Raw genomic sequence first — 17387 nt, forward strand, 5'->3', positions numbered from 1 at the left:
GAAAAAAAACAGAGGAAAAAGAGAAAAAGAAACAAACACTATGTGGTGGTTCCTGACTGGAGGTATACACCACCCTTACAAATTACTTTTGAAAAAAAAAAAAAAGAAAAAGAAAAAGATACCACACAAAAATCTGATTGTCTAGATGTACCAGCAATTTTTAGGAGGGCACAAAGGAACATGTTAAACAATGTGTAACTGCAACTTTAACAACTGAATTGCAAAGAAGAAGAAAGAAGAGAAAACCAGGTGGAACCTATGGTAAAGACAAACTTATAAAACATTATTAATTTGCAATGCATAGAGATTATTTAGATTGTGATTTGAACACATGTAAAAATATATACATATATTCATGACAGAGCACAGGTGATACAGTCAACGATAATGTCATAGTGTATGACAGATGGTAGCTATGCTTATGGTGAGCACTGCACAAGGTATACAGAATTTGAATCACTATATTGTACAGCTCAAACTATTTTAAAACTGTGTCAACTATACTAAAAAAATATTAAAAAGATGTATATACTTATATATCATGAGACATGATACTAACTGAAAATGCAACGATATACTGAAGTATTTTCAATTCTATTGCAGTATAATAATGGTATGTAGTTATGGGTACTTTAAAAAAAAAGTTTACTCAGTTTTGAGAGACAGAGCGTGAAAGGGGAAAGGGAGAAAGAGAGAGGGAGACACAAATTGGAAGCAGGCTCCAGGCTCTGAGCTGTCAGTGCAGAGCCCAACACGGGGCTCAAACTCATGAACAGTGAGATCATAACCTGAGCTGAAGTTGGCTGCTTAAACTGACTGGGCTACCCAGGTGCCCCAGTAGTTAGGGGTCTTAAAAAAGGGTCCTTATCTTTTAGAGATATGTACTGAAATATTTATGGATGAGATGATATGATGTCTGAGATTTTAAGATAACCTGGGGTGGGATATATATAAGATTGGTCATGAGCTGATCATTACTAGAGCTGGATGATAAACACAATGGGGATTTATTATACTATTCTTTCCACTTTTAAATGTTTCAGATGTTCTAAAATAAAAGCTTAAACAAAATGTCTAAAAATCTGAGACACCTGGGTGGCTCAGTGGGTTAAGTGTCCGACTCTTGACTTTGGCTCAGGTGAGAAGTTCGAGTCTCACATAGGGCTCTATGCTGACAATATAAAGCCTGCTTGGCTCTCCCTCTTTCTCTGCCCCTTCCCTGCTTGTGCTCTCGCTTGCTGACTCTCAAAACAAACAAACAAACAAACAAGCATTAAAATGAAAAAATGTTTAGAATTTTGCATTTAATATTTCTACTTGAAGAAATAAAAACTCCACAAATGACTAATTTACTAAATTTAACATACAAAAAACAAGAACAACTTGCCATTCAGATTTTAAAGTGAAGTTTGTTTCCAGGTATGTTTCCCTTCCAGGATCCCACTGACACATCATTTTCTTTCCTTCATTTACAATGCAACTCAAGTTTTTAGGTTTCTCTGGAGGCACTAATAGGGAAAAATCAGCAAATTTCAAAAAGCTTTTTGACCACAATTAACATACAATTTATATACTACCCAAGATATTTAAAACCTAAATTAGATGATAAATTAACAAACCTAAGCAAAAAGTATAGAAGACTGATGACTAAAAAACTAATCTTTTCTACTTGCACTCATACTTTTTAGATTAAATAATACATATTTTCTATAATAACTGTCATAACTCATATGTTTCAAATTAATTGTCTACACAAAATCAATTTTCATTTATAACTGGATATCAATATTAACTGATTTCTCCATGAAGTTTATTTTAATAATACTGCATATGTTATTAAAGGCATTTAAATGGAAACAAAAATAATTATATTTCTCTTCCTATTACTTTCCAAAACTCTGCTGGAGGAAAAGCAAATCCCAAAATTATGGTTTTGGGTATCCATAAATTTGATAATCCACTCTTGGGTCACACTAAGTTTATTTACTCTGACATAGGGTATTTCTTCACTTTCGCCAGTTAGTTGCTTTATATGTGCATCTTCTCAGCAATTAAGGGATACTGAAAGTTACTATGACTACATTCATAAACTTCAACAATGTTTTGTGGGTCTCATGTCAAAACATTTTTTTAGAAAACTGATGGATACCTGACTTGCATAAAAGAGAAAACTTATGTTACTCTTCAGGCTTTTTGTATATTATTAATGCAATATAGTTCCGCTTCAAAACTTATTTTTTTAAATTAATTATGTCCAAAAGCCACCAAGCCAACAAACTGCCACATTTCATAAAATCCAACAGACATTACAAATGTAATTCAACAGTCATAACAAAGTCTGAAATAAGGCAAAAACAAAACTTACAGCCTGAAATTATTCTGATTCCATAAACATTCTGATCAATCTGTCCAAATGTACGAATGTTGCAAGTGAGTTGAATATTTAATAAAGATATATCTGTAAATGTGACACTAGATGCTGTTCTGTTTATGATGGTATATTGTTCTTTAGGAACAGTAACATGGTTTGTTTTCCAGAAAATGTAATTAGCATTTACATGAAAATAATCCATGCATTTTTCCTTTAGCACACAAACTGCAGTGAAATTAGAACCAAGTTGTACAACTGGAGATTCAGGTTTGATATGACCACATGGCTCTAGAAGTTCACCTGAAAAGGAACAACAGAAAATATAAAAATGGACTGAATTATTCTGGTACAAAATGGTATTTTATATCAAAGCAGTCCCTCAATATTGAATAAATTATCTCTAAAGACAGGAAAAAAGGAATACACAGTAAAAAAAAAAAAAAAAAAAAAAAAAAAAAAAAAAAAAAAAAAAAAAAAGGCCAGGATTCAATGCCTAAATTTGTAAAGAAATACACAAATTGTAAGGCTAATGAAAAGAAAAATGTATGCAAGCTTCAGCCCTTTTGATAGTTATTCCAACTTTACTTTAGGAAACAGAGACTGCCTGCAGCATGATTCAGACTTATTCCACCACCAATCCTGTTCCCTGATTCAGACCCAAGGTCTAAATTAAACCCTCCAGAAAAGAGGCAGTGGTAGGGTCTGCTCTCCAGTCCTGAATGGTGTTGGGCGGGTAGATGGGGGCAGGGAAGATAGTATGCATGTTCATTTAACAAAATTCAGACAACATAGTAAACAGCAAGGGAACAAAAAAACCATGGAGACTAGAACAAGATGACCAAATATATGTTTTAGCAGTAAGTATATGGGATAAAATCGCATATTAAAAAACAAAAAAATCAGACTGCATGAAAAAATAACTATACCACAACTATATGCTTTAACTATACTCAATTCCACGCGGATGACAACTAAATCCCTATCTCCAGCTCTAACTTCCTACTGTTTTCAATAGCTTGAAATACATATCCATGTGAGATTTCCTGTAAGTACTCTAAGGTGAACACATCTAAAGATATATGTACCACAGTTCCCTTTAAACTTATTATTTCTCTATCTCTGCTCAGAGCACCACGTGCATCCAGTGATCTAGGCCAGAGAGCCTGCAGTCACCTTCAATGTCTCTAATTAGAGTCCTCCAACTTCCAACTTAACAACACTGCATTGAGTCTTGTTGGTTCCAGATTCTTTTTTTTTTTTTTTTTAATTTTTTTTTTAACGTTTATTTATTTTTGAGACAGAGAGAGACACAGCATGAACGGGGGAGGGGCAGAGAGAGAGGGAGACACAGAATCGGAAGCAAGCTCCAGGCTCTGAGCCATCAGCCCAGAGCCCGACATGGGACTCGAACTCACGGACCGCGAGATCGTGACCTGAGCTGAAGTCGGACGCTTAACCGACTGAGCCACCCAGGCGCCCATGGTTCCAGATTCTTAATATGTTTATCAACCACTTTCTTACCAGCCCTATTTTGTCTGCTGAAGCTCAGGCCATTACACCACGGCCTGACCTCCTTCCAGTTTATCCTGCATACTACTACCCGAGTTACTATTCAAAATGATCATGCTATTTCCCTATTTTAAATTATTTAATGGTTTCCTGCTACCATCAACATAAAATTCCCAACTACTTGGCATGATTCTAGCCTCACTGCCCAGAAATGTAAGGCAGCTTTCCCTAGAAAATCCCATTTGCCAATGGGTTCTTGGGTGGTTACCTATCCTAACTGAGCTTCAGTTTTTTTCCACTTGGAAAATGAAGTTACTAAACCAGTGTTTCTGAGATTAAAAATTACTTATGTAAAACATCTATCTCAATGCCTGATATTCAACAGTCCACCAATAAATGGCAGCCTATCATCATTATTAATCTCCAGAGACAATCAAGTCACACTGATAGGGTCTGGAAGGTTCTCTCAAAGTCATCAGGAAGAATTAAAAACAGTTTTTTGCAGTCAAAACTGTACTCCAAAATGGAATCCTGGACTCTCATAAAGCCTATAATGCCCAGAGTAGGAATGTGTATTTCTTTGTTTCAAAACTCATAATGTGGGATGTTTACATGACCTTGCTATTATTTATTTATGTTTACAGTAAGTCCCAGTGCATTACTCTAAACTTCCAATTGTATGGAACTTCATCTTGTGGGGTACTAACAAGTTACTCTGATAGTGGGCCAGTCCTTACAAATCCCTAGACCTCACTTTATTCCTTGGTAAAATCACTCCTATTTTATTTTCTCTAAAGTAATTATAAGGAACAGTAAGTACACAATACACTTTACAGAACTACATGAGACACAACTACAGGCTCAGTATTAACACTTTTTAAACACACAAAATAAGAGAAATACCAGAAATGAACAAATGTTCCAAAGTGAAATACAGGTTCATTAAAATCATCCTATGCTAAATTAATACCATTTTTACAGGGCTACCAGGTTATTTGAGATTAAATTGTTTAGAAAGAAAGCATTTTAATTTTTGAGCATCTGAGAAAGTTAGTTGGGGTAATTACATAGACAAGATGAAGAAATGTGGATTAGAATATACTATAACATGTAATATGGCATGAACATTACAAAACTGTTATTTGGTTGTTCCTGAGTTACAAAAACAGAAATTCCATTGGTTCAAACTAAATTGAATCTTAATTGGTTGATTACTCAAATATAAAAAACACTACAAAAAAAGTCAGCGTGAGAAAGGTCTTGAGTTGAGCAGGCTCAAGTGCCTGCTCTTAGCCCTTGTGCCAGATTGTATTTTCCAAACATGGTCACACCTATATATTTATCCCATCCCACGTGCTCTTCTTACAATGTGACTGATACTCCTTCCACAAAGAAATGGGGTCAACTCCTGCCCTCAGATCTGTGTGGGTGCTAATGGCCCTCCGATCTGCCTCAGCTAATGGAGTGTACTATGTGACTTCCAAGGCTAGATCATTAAATGAATACAACTTTTGACTAGCTCTCTTTTTCTCTTTTAGAACATTTGTCCTTGGAACCCAGCCACATGTTGCTGGTGAGCCAAGGTCACATGGGGAGACTACATGCACTGTTCTGGCCAACAAGCCCAGCAAAGTCCTCAAACTACAGCCAGCATCAACACCAGACATATAAATGAATGTGCCTTCACATGATTCTAGTTCCTAATCTTAGAATACTCCAACTGAGGTCCCAGATATCATACAGCAAAGATGAACAGTCCAGCTATTTTATTCATGACACACAAACTGTGAGAAATAATGATTGCCATTTTAAGCCTAAAGTTTTAGAGTAATTTGTGAAACAGCAATAACTGTTATTCTGAACATATTTATTGATAACTTGGCAGAAAACAGAGAGACATCCATACTTATCAAATTAGCAAAGGACAAGACTATGAAGGATTGGCAACACTTTGGATCATAATGTTAGGATTAAAATTATATTGAAAAAATAGACCAGAAGGCTAAAACCAAGATAATGAACTATGCCAGAGAGGAAAATACCTCCCATTCAGGCTGATATGAAATAAATAAAGGTAAGAGAGAAATGGCTTAAAAGTAATTCATGTGAAAATAACCTAAGAATTTTCACTGGCTAGTAGCTTAACATGAAACTACAGTCCATCTTAGCTGGAAAAAACTATGTTGACTGAATAAAAATGATGTTTAGATCAAAGTAAATTATAAAATTACTATACTCAGACCAAGTCCAGTTTTGGTACATTAAATTCACTTTTTTAAGTGTATTTTATTCGAACCTCAATAATAATTATATAATTACTATCCTTTTTATAATGTTTACTATGGGCCAGGCACCGTCCAGATGCCTTCTGTATAATAATTCATTTAATCTCCATAATAACCCTAGGAGTTAGGAACCATTATTATTCCCATCTCATAGATCAGGAAACTGAGGCACAGATTAAGCAACTGGCCAAAGTCCTACAGCTGGTAAGTGTGAGAGGTAGGATGGTCTAGTATTTTGAAGGTGCTATGGGCAACCAAGGGAAGGATGAGAAGTGTAATCAGCATGTACAGGGTTAGAAGCCAAGGCTGTAAAAAATAATTAGGATAACTGCGTAAGTTCAATTTGGGGAAAAGAGGCCTCAAGAGACACATAAACAAAGTCCTTCAATATGTGAAGAGTTGAACAGTGGGAAGAGAAAGTGGGAGTACTCTAGAACTAGGGTTAATGGGAAAACATTTCAAGGAGAAAAATTTGGGCTTCAGAATAAGGAAAGATTTCTCAAATAGCAACAATTTTCAAAATAAGCTTTATGTCACTTAAAGTGTTCAAAAAGAGCTGCATTCCTAGATTTAGAAAGGGGATGATTTATAGCAGTGCTTCTCAAACTATCTGTGGTGAAAAGATCAGTATGGCTTTTTCTTCCCCCCAGTCTTTCACAATCTTTGCTCTGTACCATTTTTGATGAGACAAGTCCAGGGATCACATGCTTGGGTATCATGGCTATGTCAAATTGTTAAGAACTTCTAACATTTATTCTTAATTTCTGTACTTAAGTGGACCAGTAACAACAACCAGTTCTCAGATGGGCATCACGTTGTGGTCTAGTTTGAGCAGTACTGCTCCAAGTGACCTCTTTATTCTGGTATCACAATAACACTCCTGCTCAGTGATACCTTTGGCCACTAAATGTAACAGACTTTCCCCTATGTATTAATTGAAAAAAAAAAACAAAACCAAAACCCAACAAAACAATATATTTTTTCCCCTCCCCACCTTAAAGTTATTGCCAGTATACAGAAACAGCATTTAAGATTACTGGGTGACTGTTTCAACTCAAATTATAATTTACCAGGAGTATTTTTACATTTCAAAATCATTTTTAACAGCATTATTCTCTCAATAATGATCCTAGAAAAAAAATAAAAATAATTATATAATTATGAAACATAAGATTAATTATAAAATTATATAAAAATATATAAACCTAATTTGTGATGCTGGGAGGAAGGGTATTTCATGAATCTTACCTACAGATTCAGTGGTGAAGAAAATAAACAACGCTTGCGCTATCCAAGTTTTCAATGTCAACATCTTGCATTAGATATTTCTGTAAAAGACATACAATGGTATTATCTTTAATATTTTTTCTCTTACAACACATAATAACACAACTTCTGAAGCTCTTGCTTCCACTGTATAATCATCTTCTAAACGGTGATAAAATTTTATGAGGATGCAGAAAACAAATTTAAGTCTTCAAAACATTTTTCTTTATTCCCATTGGAGTTATGGCTAATAAAATAGTGATGGAGAACAACTTATACTTTAAGATCAATTAAAAAAGCAATCCTGTTTCTTTTGATGTGTAGACTTGTACTATTAGTAAACACTATGTGAGACAATACTTCAGAGAGACAAATTTCTTCATGGCAAAACCCACCAAAACCAACCTCAAAAGCTATTCGCCAAAATGGAAAAAAAAAAAGTTTGTAATTCATACCATGACCAAAAATACCCCTGATATATGAAGAATGCCTACAAATCACTAAAAAATTCCAACACCTAGAAGAAAAACAAGCAAGATGAGCTGAACAGACAATTTATAGAAAAGGAAATACAAGTAATTTACACATATGAAATGATACTCTCAACTTCACTCATAATGAGAGATGCAAATTAAAACTACCCCAGACAGGAATACAAGATAAAAGAGACACGCTGGAAAACAATTTGGCAGTTCTTTACCAAGTTAAAAGCACGTAATAACACTGGGCATTTCCACTCCTAAGAATGTATCCAAGAGAACTAAAAATACATGTCAACATGAAGACTTTTACTCAAATGTTCATAGCAGCTTTAGTCATAATAGTCCCAAACTAAAAAAAATGTCTATCAACTGGTGAATGGATACACAAATACCCAAACAATCATATATCCATACAATAGCATACCACTCAGCAATACAAGGGAATGAACTAGTGATACATGCAATAGCATGAATGAATCTCAAAACATGTGGAACGAAGGAAGCCAGACACAACAGGCTATGTACTGTATAATTCCATTTACAGGATATTCAACAAATGGCAAAATTAAGGTGACAGAAGGCAGATAAAGGGCTAACTGGGGCTGAAGTGGGGAAGGGGAATAAATGTAAAGAGGCACAAAGGAACTTTCTGGGGTGATGGGAATGTTCTATGACCTGACTGTGGTGGTGACAAGACTACACATTTAATATTCCAATGTTCAATAGTCAAAATTCACTGAATTGTGTTAAGAATAGTGAAAGCTCGGGGCGCCTGGGTGGCGCAGTCGGTTAAGCGTCCGACTTCAGCCAGGTCACGATCTCACGGTCCGTGAGTTCGAGCCCCGCGTCAGGCTCTGGGCTGATGGCTCGGAGCCTGGAGCCTGTTTCCGATTCTGTGTCTCCCTCTCTCTGCCCCTCCCCCGTTCATGCTCTGTCTCTCTCTGTCCCAAAAAAAAAAAAAAAAAAAATGAAAAAAAAAAAAAAAAAAAAAGAATAGTGAAAGCTCTAAGATTTTACCCTACTTGCAAGCTAACAAGTTAGCCTGCCAGTTCTATGGATACTGGCAGAAGACCTGAAACTCCTGTTGTCAGAGACAAAGGACCTGATTACTCACACCAGGAGCAGCATTTTCAGATTATCAGCATTTTCTTGCGCCAGTTGCCTGAGCCCCAATTCCGACACAGCATTGTGAAGAGAGTCAGGTAACACCTGTACACACAGTGGGTTATGTTACAGGAGAGAAGACTGAGCTTAAAAACCCAGATCTTTTAAAACATCAGTAAGCATGCTTGCCTTTTACTCTGGAGGAAAACATTACCCCTATTTTTCAAGGTTGTAAGCAAACCTTCAAGAGACCTATGAGGAATTGTATCCTAACAAACTGTACAGTAAAAATTGATAAATTTTATTCTTTATAAATTAAAACTCAATTAAAAAAACCCAGCAAAATCTACTTGGACAAGGTGTATACCCAAAAGACATCAGTGCCTCACTCCTCTAAAAGACATGTACAGGAATGTTCATACAAGTTTTAATCATAAATAGTGAAAAGTAGAAGCCCAAAACCAGAGAAATGGCGGAACAGAAAAATTCAAGTAACTAAATCACAGCAATGAAAAAGAATTACAGGTACTCAAAACAAAATGACTGAATCTCACATACAATAGAGAAGAAAGCAATCAGACACAAAAAGTATACATGATTCCCTTTATACAAAGCTCAAAATCAGGCAAATGTAATATGTGGTGATAGAGATCAGAATAGGAGTTATCTTTTTTGGGGGGTGGAGAAGAGGACAGTAGAGAGCAATCTGGGATGCTGGACATGTTCTATACTTTGGACTATGGTTATGGTCTGTGGACTTCATTGCATGTAAGTTGCACAGTAAAAATAGTAAAAAAATAAAACAAGAACTACCCAATATCATTTCTAGTTTTGGTCAAAAAATAAAAACTAAAAAATTATCAACAGTGTTACGACTGTTGAGACATTGAGACTATGAGACTATGACATAAAGGCCGTCTCATACACTGCACATTACAGTATAAAATGGCATAACCTTCCCAATAAACTGTACACTTAAATCTGTGAATTTTATTATTTGTAAAGTAGAACTCAGTTATAAACCAAGAAAAGAACCTACACACAAAAGGCATATGCTCAGTTTTGCATTATCCATCAAAATTAAAACACCTATGTTTGAATCTAATGATTATATTTCTAGAATTTTATACTACAGATATGAGCAAAATGACACATATAGAAGATTATCAACTACAGCATAGTAAAAGGCTGAAGCAACCTAAATGTTCGTGAATCGGGGAGCAGTTAAATTATAGCACATCCAAATAGAGCATACATGTACCTACAAAAATGAGAAAGCTCTAGATCCACAGGTATGTAATGATATCTAAAATACTGTTAATGTAGGGGTGCCTGGGTGGCTCAGTCAGTTGAGCACCCGACTTCTGCTCAGGTCATGATCTTGCAGTCTGTGGGTTCGAGCCCCGGGTTGGGCTCTGTGCTGACAGCTCAGAGCCTGGAGCCTGCTTGGGATTCTGTGTCTCCCTCTCTCTCTGTCCCTCCCCTGCTCATGCTCTGTCTGTCTGTCAAAAATAAACATTAAAAAATTTTTTTAAATACTGTTAATGTAGAGAACAGTGTATTTTTGTTATTTGTGGGAAGAAACCACAAAAAGGTAAAACACACAACCATTTCCTTCTATATGCACAAAACACCTCTAGAAGGATAAAAATTCAAATACTGGCTGCCACAAGGTAAGACACCTAGGTAGGAGGGAGACTCTCTACCATATGCTAGTTGCACCTTCTATGTGACTTTAGTACTTAATCAAAAAAACTAAATTAAAAAATTTTTTTATGTTTATTTTTGAGAGAGAGGGAGAGACAGAGCGTGAGCAGGGGAGGGGCAGAGAGAGAGGGAGACACAAACTCCCAAGCAGGCTCCAGGCTCTGAGCTGTCAGCACAGAGCCTGATGCGGGGCTCTAACTCACAAACCGCAAGATTGTGACCTGAGCCAAAGTTGGACGCTCAGCTGACTGAGCCACCCAGGCGCCCCCAAAAAACTAAATTTAAATTAAAAAATTCTTGATGCATAAACTCTCCCAAATAACACTATCAACTTCTTGGTGAGGGCTTCACAGTACTATATTTGGAACAAAGTATTCTTTTATTAAATAGTAATACTAACTTGATTTTATGCACTCCCTTACCATGTAACAGTCACTCCATAAACGATATGTTCATGAACTATTTAGATTCTCCCAAGGTAAAGGTATAAAAAAAGTTAAGGTGCAGGAACCATTTTCCTCCACCTGTTGTATCTCTTATTTGCCAACTTTAAATAGTCCCATATGAAAAAACTCCACATCACTCAAGTGTTCATCAAAACAAAATAAAATATCAAGGCATGTTAGGAGAGCAATATGTGGTCATGCTATCCTGACCACCCCCACCAAGTACCTTGTTCACACTGTGCAGAGGATTCTCTATGGTTCCTGGAAACTGGCAATCTTTCTACTTTTGCACTATATTCTTACAACAAAACTCCAAAAGAAGAGGTTCCATGAAGGTATTTATAGTTACCACAAAGCAATTAGATTTATCTAAGCGGGGCCACAAAACACATTAAGTAAAGGAAAACAGGCAAAGTTAGGTTTCACATTTTTTAGTTAGAAAACAATGTTTCCTAATTTTTAAAGGATTGTCATTGAGATGTGATGAAGATACATGCATTACGGAACTTAATTTCATAATTCAAACCTAAGAGATGGAAACACAGTAGCACTAGCTAAAATATTAAATGCAATACCGCCAACTTAATTTTGGGGCTTATCTTGTTTTAAAATGGACAGAATTGACAGTATCCTGCTTATTGTTCCTGTCCTTTCAGTTTGTTGACAAGACATATTCAATTTACATTTCTATTATTAGCATTATCCTCCTTCATCTCTTGCAGAATTTTCCACACATATATTATAACCACATTGCAAACAATGATTTTCCTTGATATTTGCATGTTATTTTAGAAGATTTTATGAAGCTAAAACATAACTACTAACCACAGATACAGGGAATGTTTATTCCAAGCAATGAGTGGTTCTTCTGCAGTGGCAATTCCTCAACTGTGGTAGTTCAACACAGTAATGTGTTGAAAGGTGCTATAAGATGCATCACAAGTAATTCACAACTATTAAAGTAATAAAGTTAATAAATGATGTAAAAAATAAAATAAATTCAACACTGTCTCTATAGTTGATTGTTCTTATTAATTTTTATTCCCATGGATTTTCTCAAGTGGGAGAATGCATGGGAATTATAATGGATAAATATTTAATAGCTTTGCCCTTTATAAATTATTTTTGTTATTTGTGGATTGTGATTTTTGAGTCTCTTGTTCATTTCACTTTGAACCAAGGACAGAATAAAGAAGCATGAATAATATGTATAGATTTAGATTTCATGAGAGGAAGAATGTCAATATAAACTTAGTTACTACAGTAACATTACTACTATAATTGCAGAATAGATGAACTACAGTTGCCAAACAGAAGGCAAAGTAATGTTTGTTGAGTAAGCTGGGCAGGGATGAAGATGGGAAAAATTTCAGTATGGTATCATGTATACATAGTACAGTGTTACTCTGAAAAATCTGCAAAAAATCCATCAAACTTATGTTATATTAGCTAATTATTATTTTATTTATTTTTTAAAGTTTATTTTTGAGAGAAAGAGAAAGAGAGCACGTGCAAGCAAACAGGGGACGGGAAGCAGACTCCAGGCTCTGAGCTGTCAGCACAGAGCCCAATGAGGGGCTCAAACTCACAAACCATGAGATCATGACCTGAGCAGAAGTCGGAAGCTTAACTGACTGAAACACCTAGGCACCCCTAACAATTATTTTAAAAATTATCTGGCTCTGCTCTATTCCATTAGTACTAATTACTAATTCCTTTTTTTTTAATTTTTTATTTTATTTTATTTATTTATTTTTTTATGAAATTTATTGTCAAATTGGTTTCCATAACTAATTACTAATTCATAACTAACATTTTTATACTACTGTTTTACATTATAACAAGTGCTTTTATGTAAATTATTTCACTTGACTCTCCTAATATCCTAGAGAAGCAGGTAGGTAGGGCAGGGGTTACTATTTTTTTATGAGTTTATATTTTTAGAACAGGTTTAGATTTAAAACAAAATTGAGAGGAAGGTACAAAGAATTCCCACATACCCTTGGCCCCCACACAGGCACAGCCTCTCTCATTATCAACATCACTCACCAGAATGGTGCATTCTACCAAAGTTGAACCTACATGACACACTATAAGCAACTTAAGTCTATAGTTTACCTTAGTGTTCACTCATGATATTGAATTCAATGGGTTTCAAATGGCAAGGATTAACTACTGGAACTCCACAAAAGAAAAACGAGACAGGCTAAGTTACTTACCCAAATCACAAAATTAGGAAGTGAAGTAGGGATGTGAAACTAAGTCTTCTGCCTCCAAAAGTCATGTTCTTTTCATTGATTCTCACTATAAAGAGAGGAAAGCCTTATAGAGAAAGCTGGCTTTGATAATATTTATTATATGCTTACTTCTTAAATCCTTGCCTGGTATAAGGCTTTCTGAAAGTATTCCATTGTAGATACCTTCTGACTTTCAGTATAAAACAATCCCATAAACACCTGTATAACAATATTTAAACATCCCTTTTTTTTTTTCACGTTTATTCATTTTTGAGAGACAGAGACAGAGTGTGAGTAGGGGAGGGGCAGAGAGAGGGAGACAGAATCCTAAGCAGGCTTCAGGCTCTGAGCTGTCAGCACAGAGCCCGACGGTGGGCTCGAACTCACAAACTGCAAAATCATGACCTGAGCCAAAGTCGGACACTTAACCAACTGGGCCACTCAGGCTCCCCCATCCTACTGTTTTAATACATACTTGGAAACATTATCAGCCCCTCTGTGCCTAGTCCAAACTTCCCTGATTTTCATGTAATGTCACAGAAACATGAAAGGGACATTTTGTTGAATTTGACAAAAGCAGTTAAAACAAAATCTTTAACAGAATCATACCTTTTAACCTTTCACTAACAGTTAAGACTACTAACTCTTCAACTGCCAAACTATTTTATGCACACAAATAAAAACTCAGTTTAAAATTCAAAGCTAGGTTAAATCTGGTGTAAAAGTAATGGCAGTTCTTCTTTGAAATGTAAAAGATAACTTCAAACTTAGGAAAGGAGTTGAATCTTCCATTATTGTTTCACAAATATTAACACTTTGATATAATTTAATAATATATAAGAAACTGAATTTATAACAATGATATATTAAAATATAAAGGAAATAATTATTTTTAAATTTTCAAGTGAACAGCAGTTGAAAATGTCATGTACAAGTCCTCTATAATCCCCAGAGAACTACTGTCAACAATTTGATGGAAACTCTTGCAAAATTTTTACTTGTATATTCTAAAATTATACTGTATAAATACACTTTATTTCACAAAAATGTTCTATAACTTGCTTTTTTCCCTTACTAAAGTCAATACATAAAGATTATTACATTTGCTCAAATTCACCTTCTCATACAGGTTTTCCCTGGCCACCCAGTATTGCTTATCCTCCTTTCCTGTTTTTTTTTTTTTTTTTTTTTTTTCCCTCAATGGCACTTAATACTTTTTAAAACAGCTTGGCAAATATTTCTTATAAAGAACCAAATAATAATTATTTTAGGTTTTGTGTGTGTTAAGGTCTTTGTTGCAACTAGTTAACTCTGTTGTAGATAATATGTAAACAAATGGGCACACTATATGTTATCTAACTTGGATTTAAATTAAAAAAACAAGGGATGGCTGAATTCTAATAAAACCTTATTTAATAAAATAGGATGCATGTTAGATTAGGTCTGCGGACCATAGTATGCCAACACTTCAGAAAGTGTGCCAAAATAGTATTTAATTTACTTATTTTGTTTATTGGCTGTTATGGGTTGAATTGTGTTTTCCTCCTGAACGACATGTTGATCTCCTAACCCCCAGTATCTCATAATATGACCCTATTTAGAAATAGGGCTGTGGCAGATATAATTAGTTAAGATATCATAATGGAGTGGCCCTTAATACTGGTTGCTTGTCATTATGAGATAAAACACACAAACACAATGCCATGTGACAACACAGGCAGGGATTGGCTACCACCAGAAGCTACGAAGAGGGAAGAGGCAAAGATTTTATCGAGAGTTTCAGAAGGACTTCTGGCCTCCAGAACCGTAAGAGAATAAACTTCTCTTACTAGAATAACTTAATAGAATAAACTTTTACTGTTTTTTAAGTCATCCAGTTTGTGCCACTTTGTTACAGCAGCCCTGGGAAACTAATACACTGTGCACCTAAAATAGAAAGCAAGCAAATTAGGCAAGAAATTCTGTGTGTTTTGTTCTCAACTATGCTCCTAGCAACAAGAATCATACCTAGCATGGTAAGTACCTCAATATATTTGTTGGATGGATAAACTGACTTCCTTGTTGTAAGCTGGTACATGATATATTAGTGGAAAAAATATACTATAATATAACCAGTCCCAAGTCTGGTGGGACAAAGCTTTCATTTCTCTTTGGAAAATAGCTAGTTTAATAGCTAGGTCATATATATGGTAGGTATATATTTATTCATATTCTTCTTTGGTGATGTGTCCAAATATTTTGCTCATTTTTAAATTGCATTTGTTGTTTTTTCATTACTATGTTTACAAAGTTTTAAAAATATATTCTAGGGGTGCCTTGGTGGCTCAGTCGGTTAAGCATCTGATTTCAGCTCAGGTCACGATCTCACAGTTCACGGGATCAAGCCCAGCGTCGGGCTGTGTGTTGACAGCTCTGAGCCTGGAGCCTACTTCAGATTCTGTGTCTCCGGCTCTCTGCCCCTCCCCCACTCACACTCTCTCTTTCAAAAATAAACATTACAAAAAAAACCCCATCTATATATATGTATATATATATATAGATGCCTGGGTGGCTCAGTCAGTTAAGTGTCTGACTTTGGCTAGGTCATGATCTCACAGTTCATGGGTTTGAGCACCACGTTGGGCTCTGTGCTGACAGCTCAGAGCCTGGAGTCTGCTTCGGATTCTGTCTCCCTCCCTCTGCCCCCCCTCTGCTCAAGTTCTGTCTCTCAAAAATAAATAAAAGGTAAAAAAATTAAAATATATATATTCTACATATAAAGTCTTTATTAGAAAATTCTTTTAAGTATATTCTCCCAATCTGTGGCTTATCTTTCCATTCTATTAATTCTTTTTAAAGAGCAGAAATATTCATTCTAATGAAGTCCAATTTATGAATTAGTGTTTTTGGTATCTAAGCACTAATCTTTTGGTATCTAATTACTGTATCTAAGAAATCTTTGCCTACCTCAAAGTCCCAAAGGTTTTTTCCTATGTTTTCTAGCTAAAAGTTTTATAGTTTTAGGTTTTATATTTAGGTCTATCAACTATTTCAAAATAATTTCTATATATGGTATAAAGTAGGTATTCAAGTTATTTTCTTTACATATGAATAGCCAATTGTTTCCGAACTGTATGTAGAAAAACTATCCTTTCTCAAGTGAATTACCTTTATACTTTCATCAAAAATCAACTGTCAATATATGTGTGAGTCTGTTTCGGTAATCTTTATTCCATGGCTGGGTAAACATTTTATGTAAAGGGCCAGAGAGAATAAATGTTTTAGGGTTTGTAGATCACAAGATATCTGCTGGAACTACCCAATCTGTTGTTGTGGCACAAAAGCAGCCATAGGTAATACATAAACAAATGGGTGTGGCTGTATTCTAATAATACTTTATTAAAAAAAGGAGGCAGCCTAGATTTCCCCTGTGAGCGCTAATTATCCAATTCCTGCTCTATTCTGTGGCATGATGTATTTGCTTATCTTTATACAACTATTCCAGTCTTGATGACCGTAGCTTTAAGTCTTGATATCAGTGTTCTGGGTGTACTTAAAAAGCAATGCTTTTGCTGGATGGAGTGTTATATAAATGTCAATCTCATTGACAGTATTATTCAAATCTTCTATATCTTTAGTAATTTTCTACTTCCTCTATCAATTATTGAAAAGGGGGTACTGATATCCCCAAAAAGAACTCTGACTTTATTTCTTCTTGCAGTTCTTTCAGATTTTGTCCTATATATTTTGAAGCCACATTATTAGGCACATAAATATAAGGTCTTCCTGATGAATTGACTCTTCCATCATTGTGCAATGATGTTCTTTACCAATGGTAATATTCTTTGCTCTGAAATCTACCTTGACATTATAGACAATCTAACCTTCTCTTCATTAGTGTTATGGTATATCTTTCCCCATTCTTTTATATTTAACCTATTTGTTTCTTCATATTTAAAGAGCACTGTTTGTCTTTTGTTGCATTTTATTTGTTTTGGTAA

General features: G+C 35.2%; 1 protein-coding gene across 1 annotated transcript in view; it reads right to left on the bottom strand.

The window, feature by feature from the left end:
• IL6ST (interleukin 6 cytokine family signal transducer) overlaps nucleotides 1–14232 on the bottom strand; it is a 42279-nt gene extending 28047 nt beyond the window's left edge. The window contains exons 1-4 of the mRNA XM_049649478.1: nucleotides 13390–14232; nucleotides 7414–7493; nucleotides 2366–2671; nucleotides 1388–1508 (exon numbers count right to left, since the gene is read on the bottom strand). Of these exons, the coding sequence (XP_049505435.1) occupies nucleotides 1388–1508; nucleotides 2366–2671; nucleotides 7414–7477 (491 nt within the window). The 5' untranslated portion in view covers nucleotides 7478–7493; nucleotides 13390–14232. The remainder of the gene's footprint in view (nucleotides 1–1387; nucleotides 1509–2365; nucleotides 2672–7413; nucleotides 7494–13389) is intronic.
• Between the last annotated feature and the right edge of the window lie 3155 nt (nucleotides 14233–17387).

Source organism: Panthera uncia (assembly GCF_023721935.1).
Source record: "Panthera uncia isolate 11264 chromosome A1 unlocalized genomic scaffold, Puncia_PCG_1.0 HiC_scaffold_17, whole genome shotgun sequence".
Taxonomy (NCBI): domain Eukaryota; kingdom Metazoa; phylum Chordata; class Mammalia; order Carnivora; family Felidae; genus Panthera; species Panthera uncia.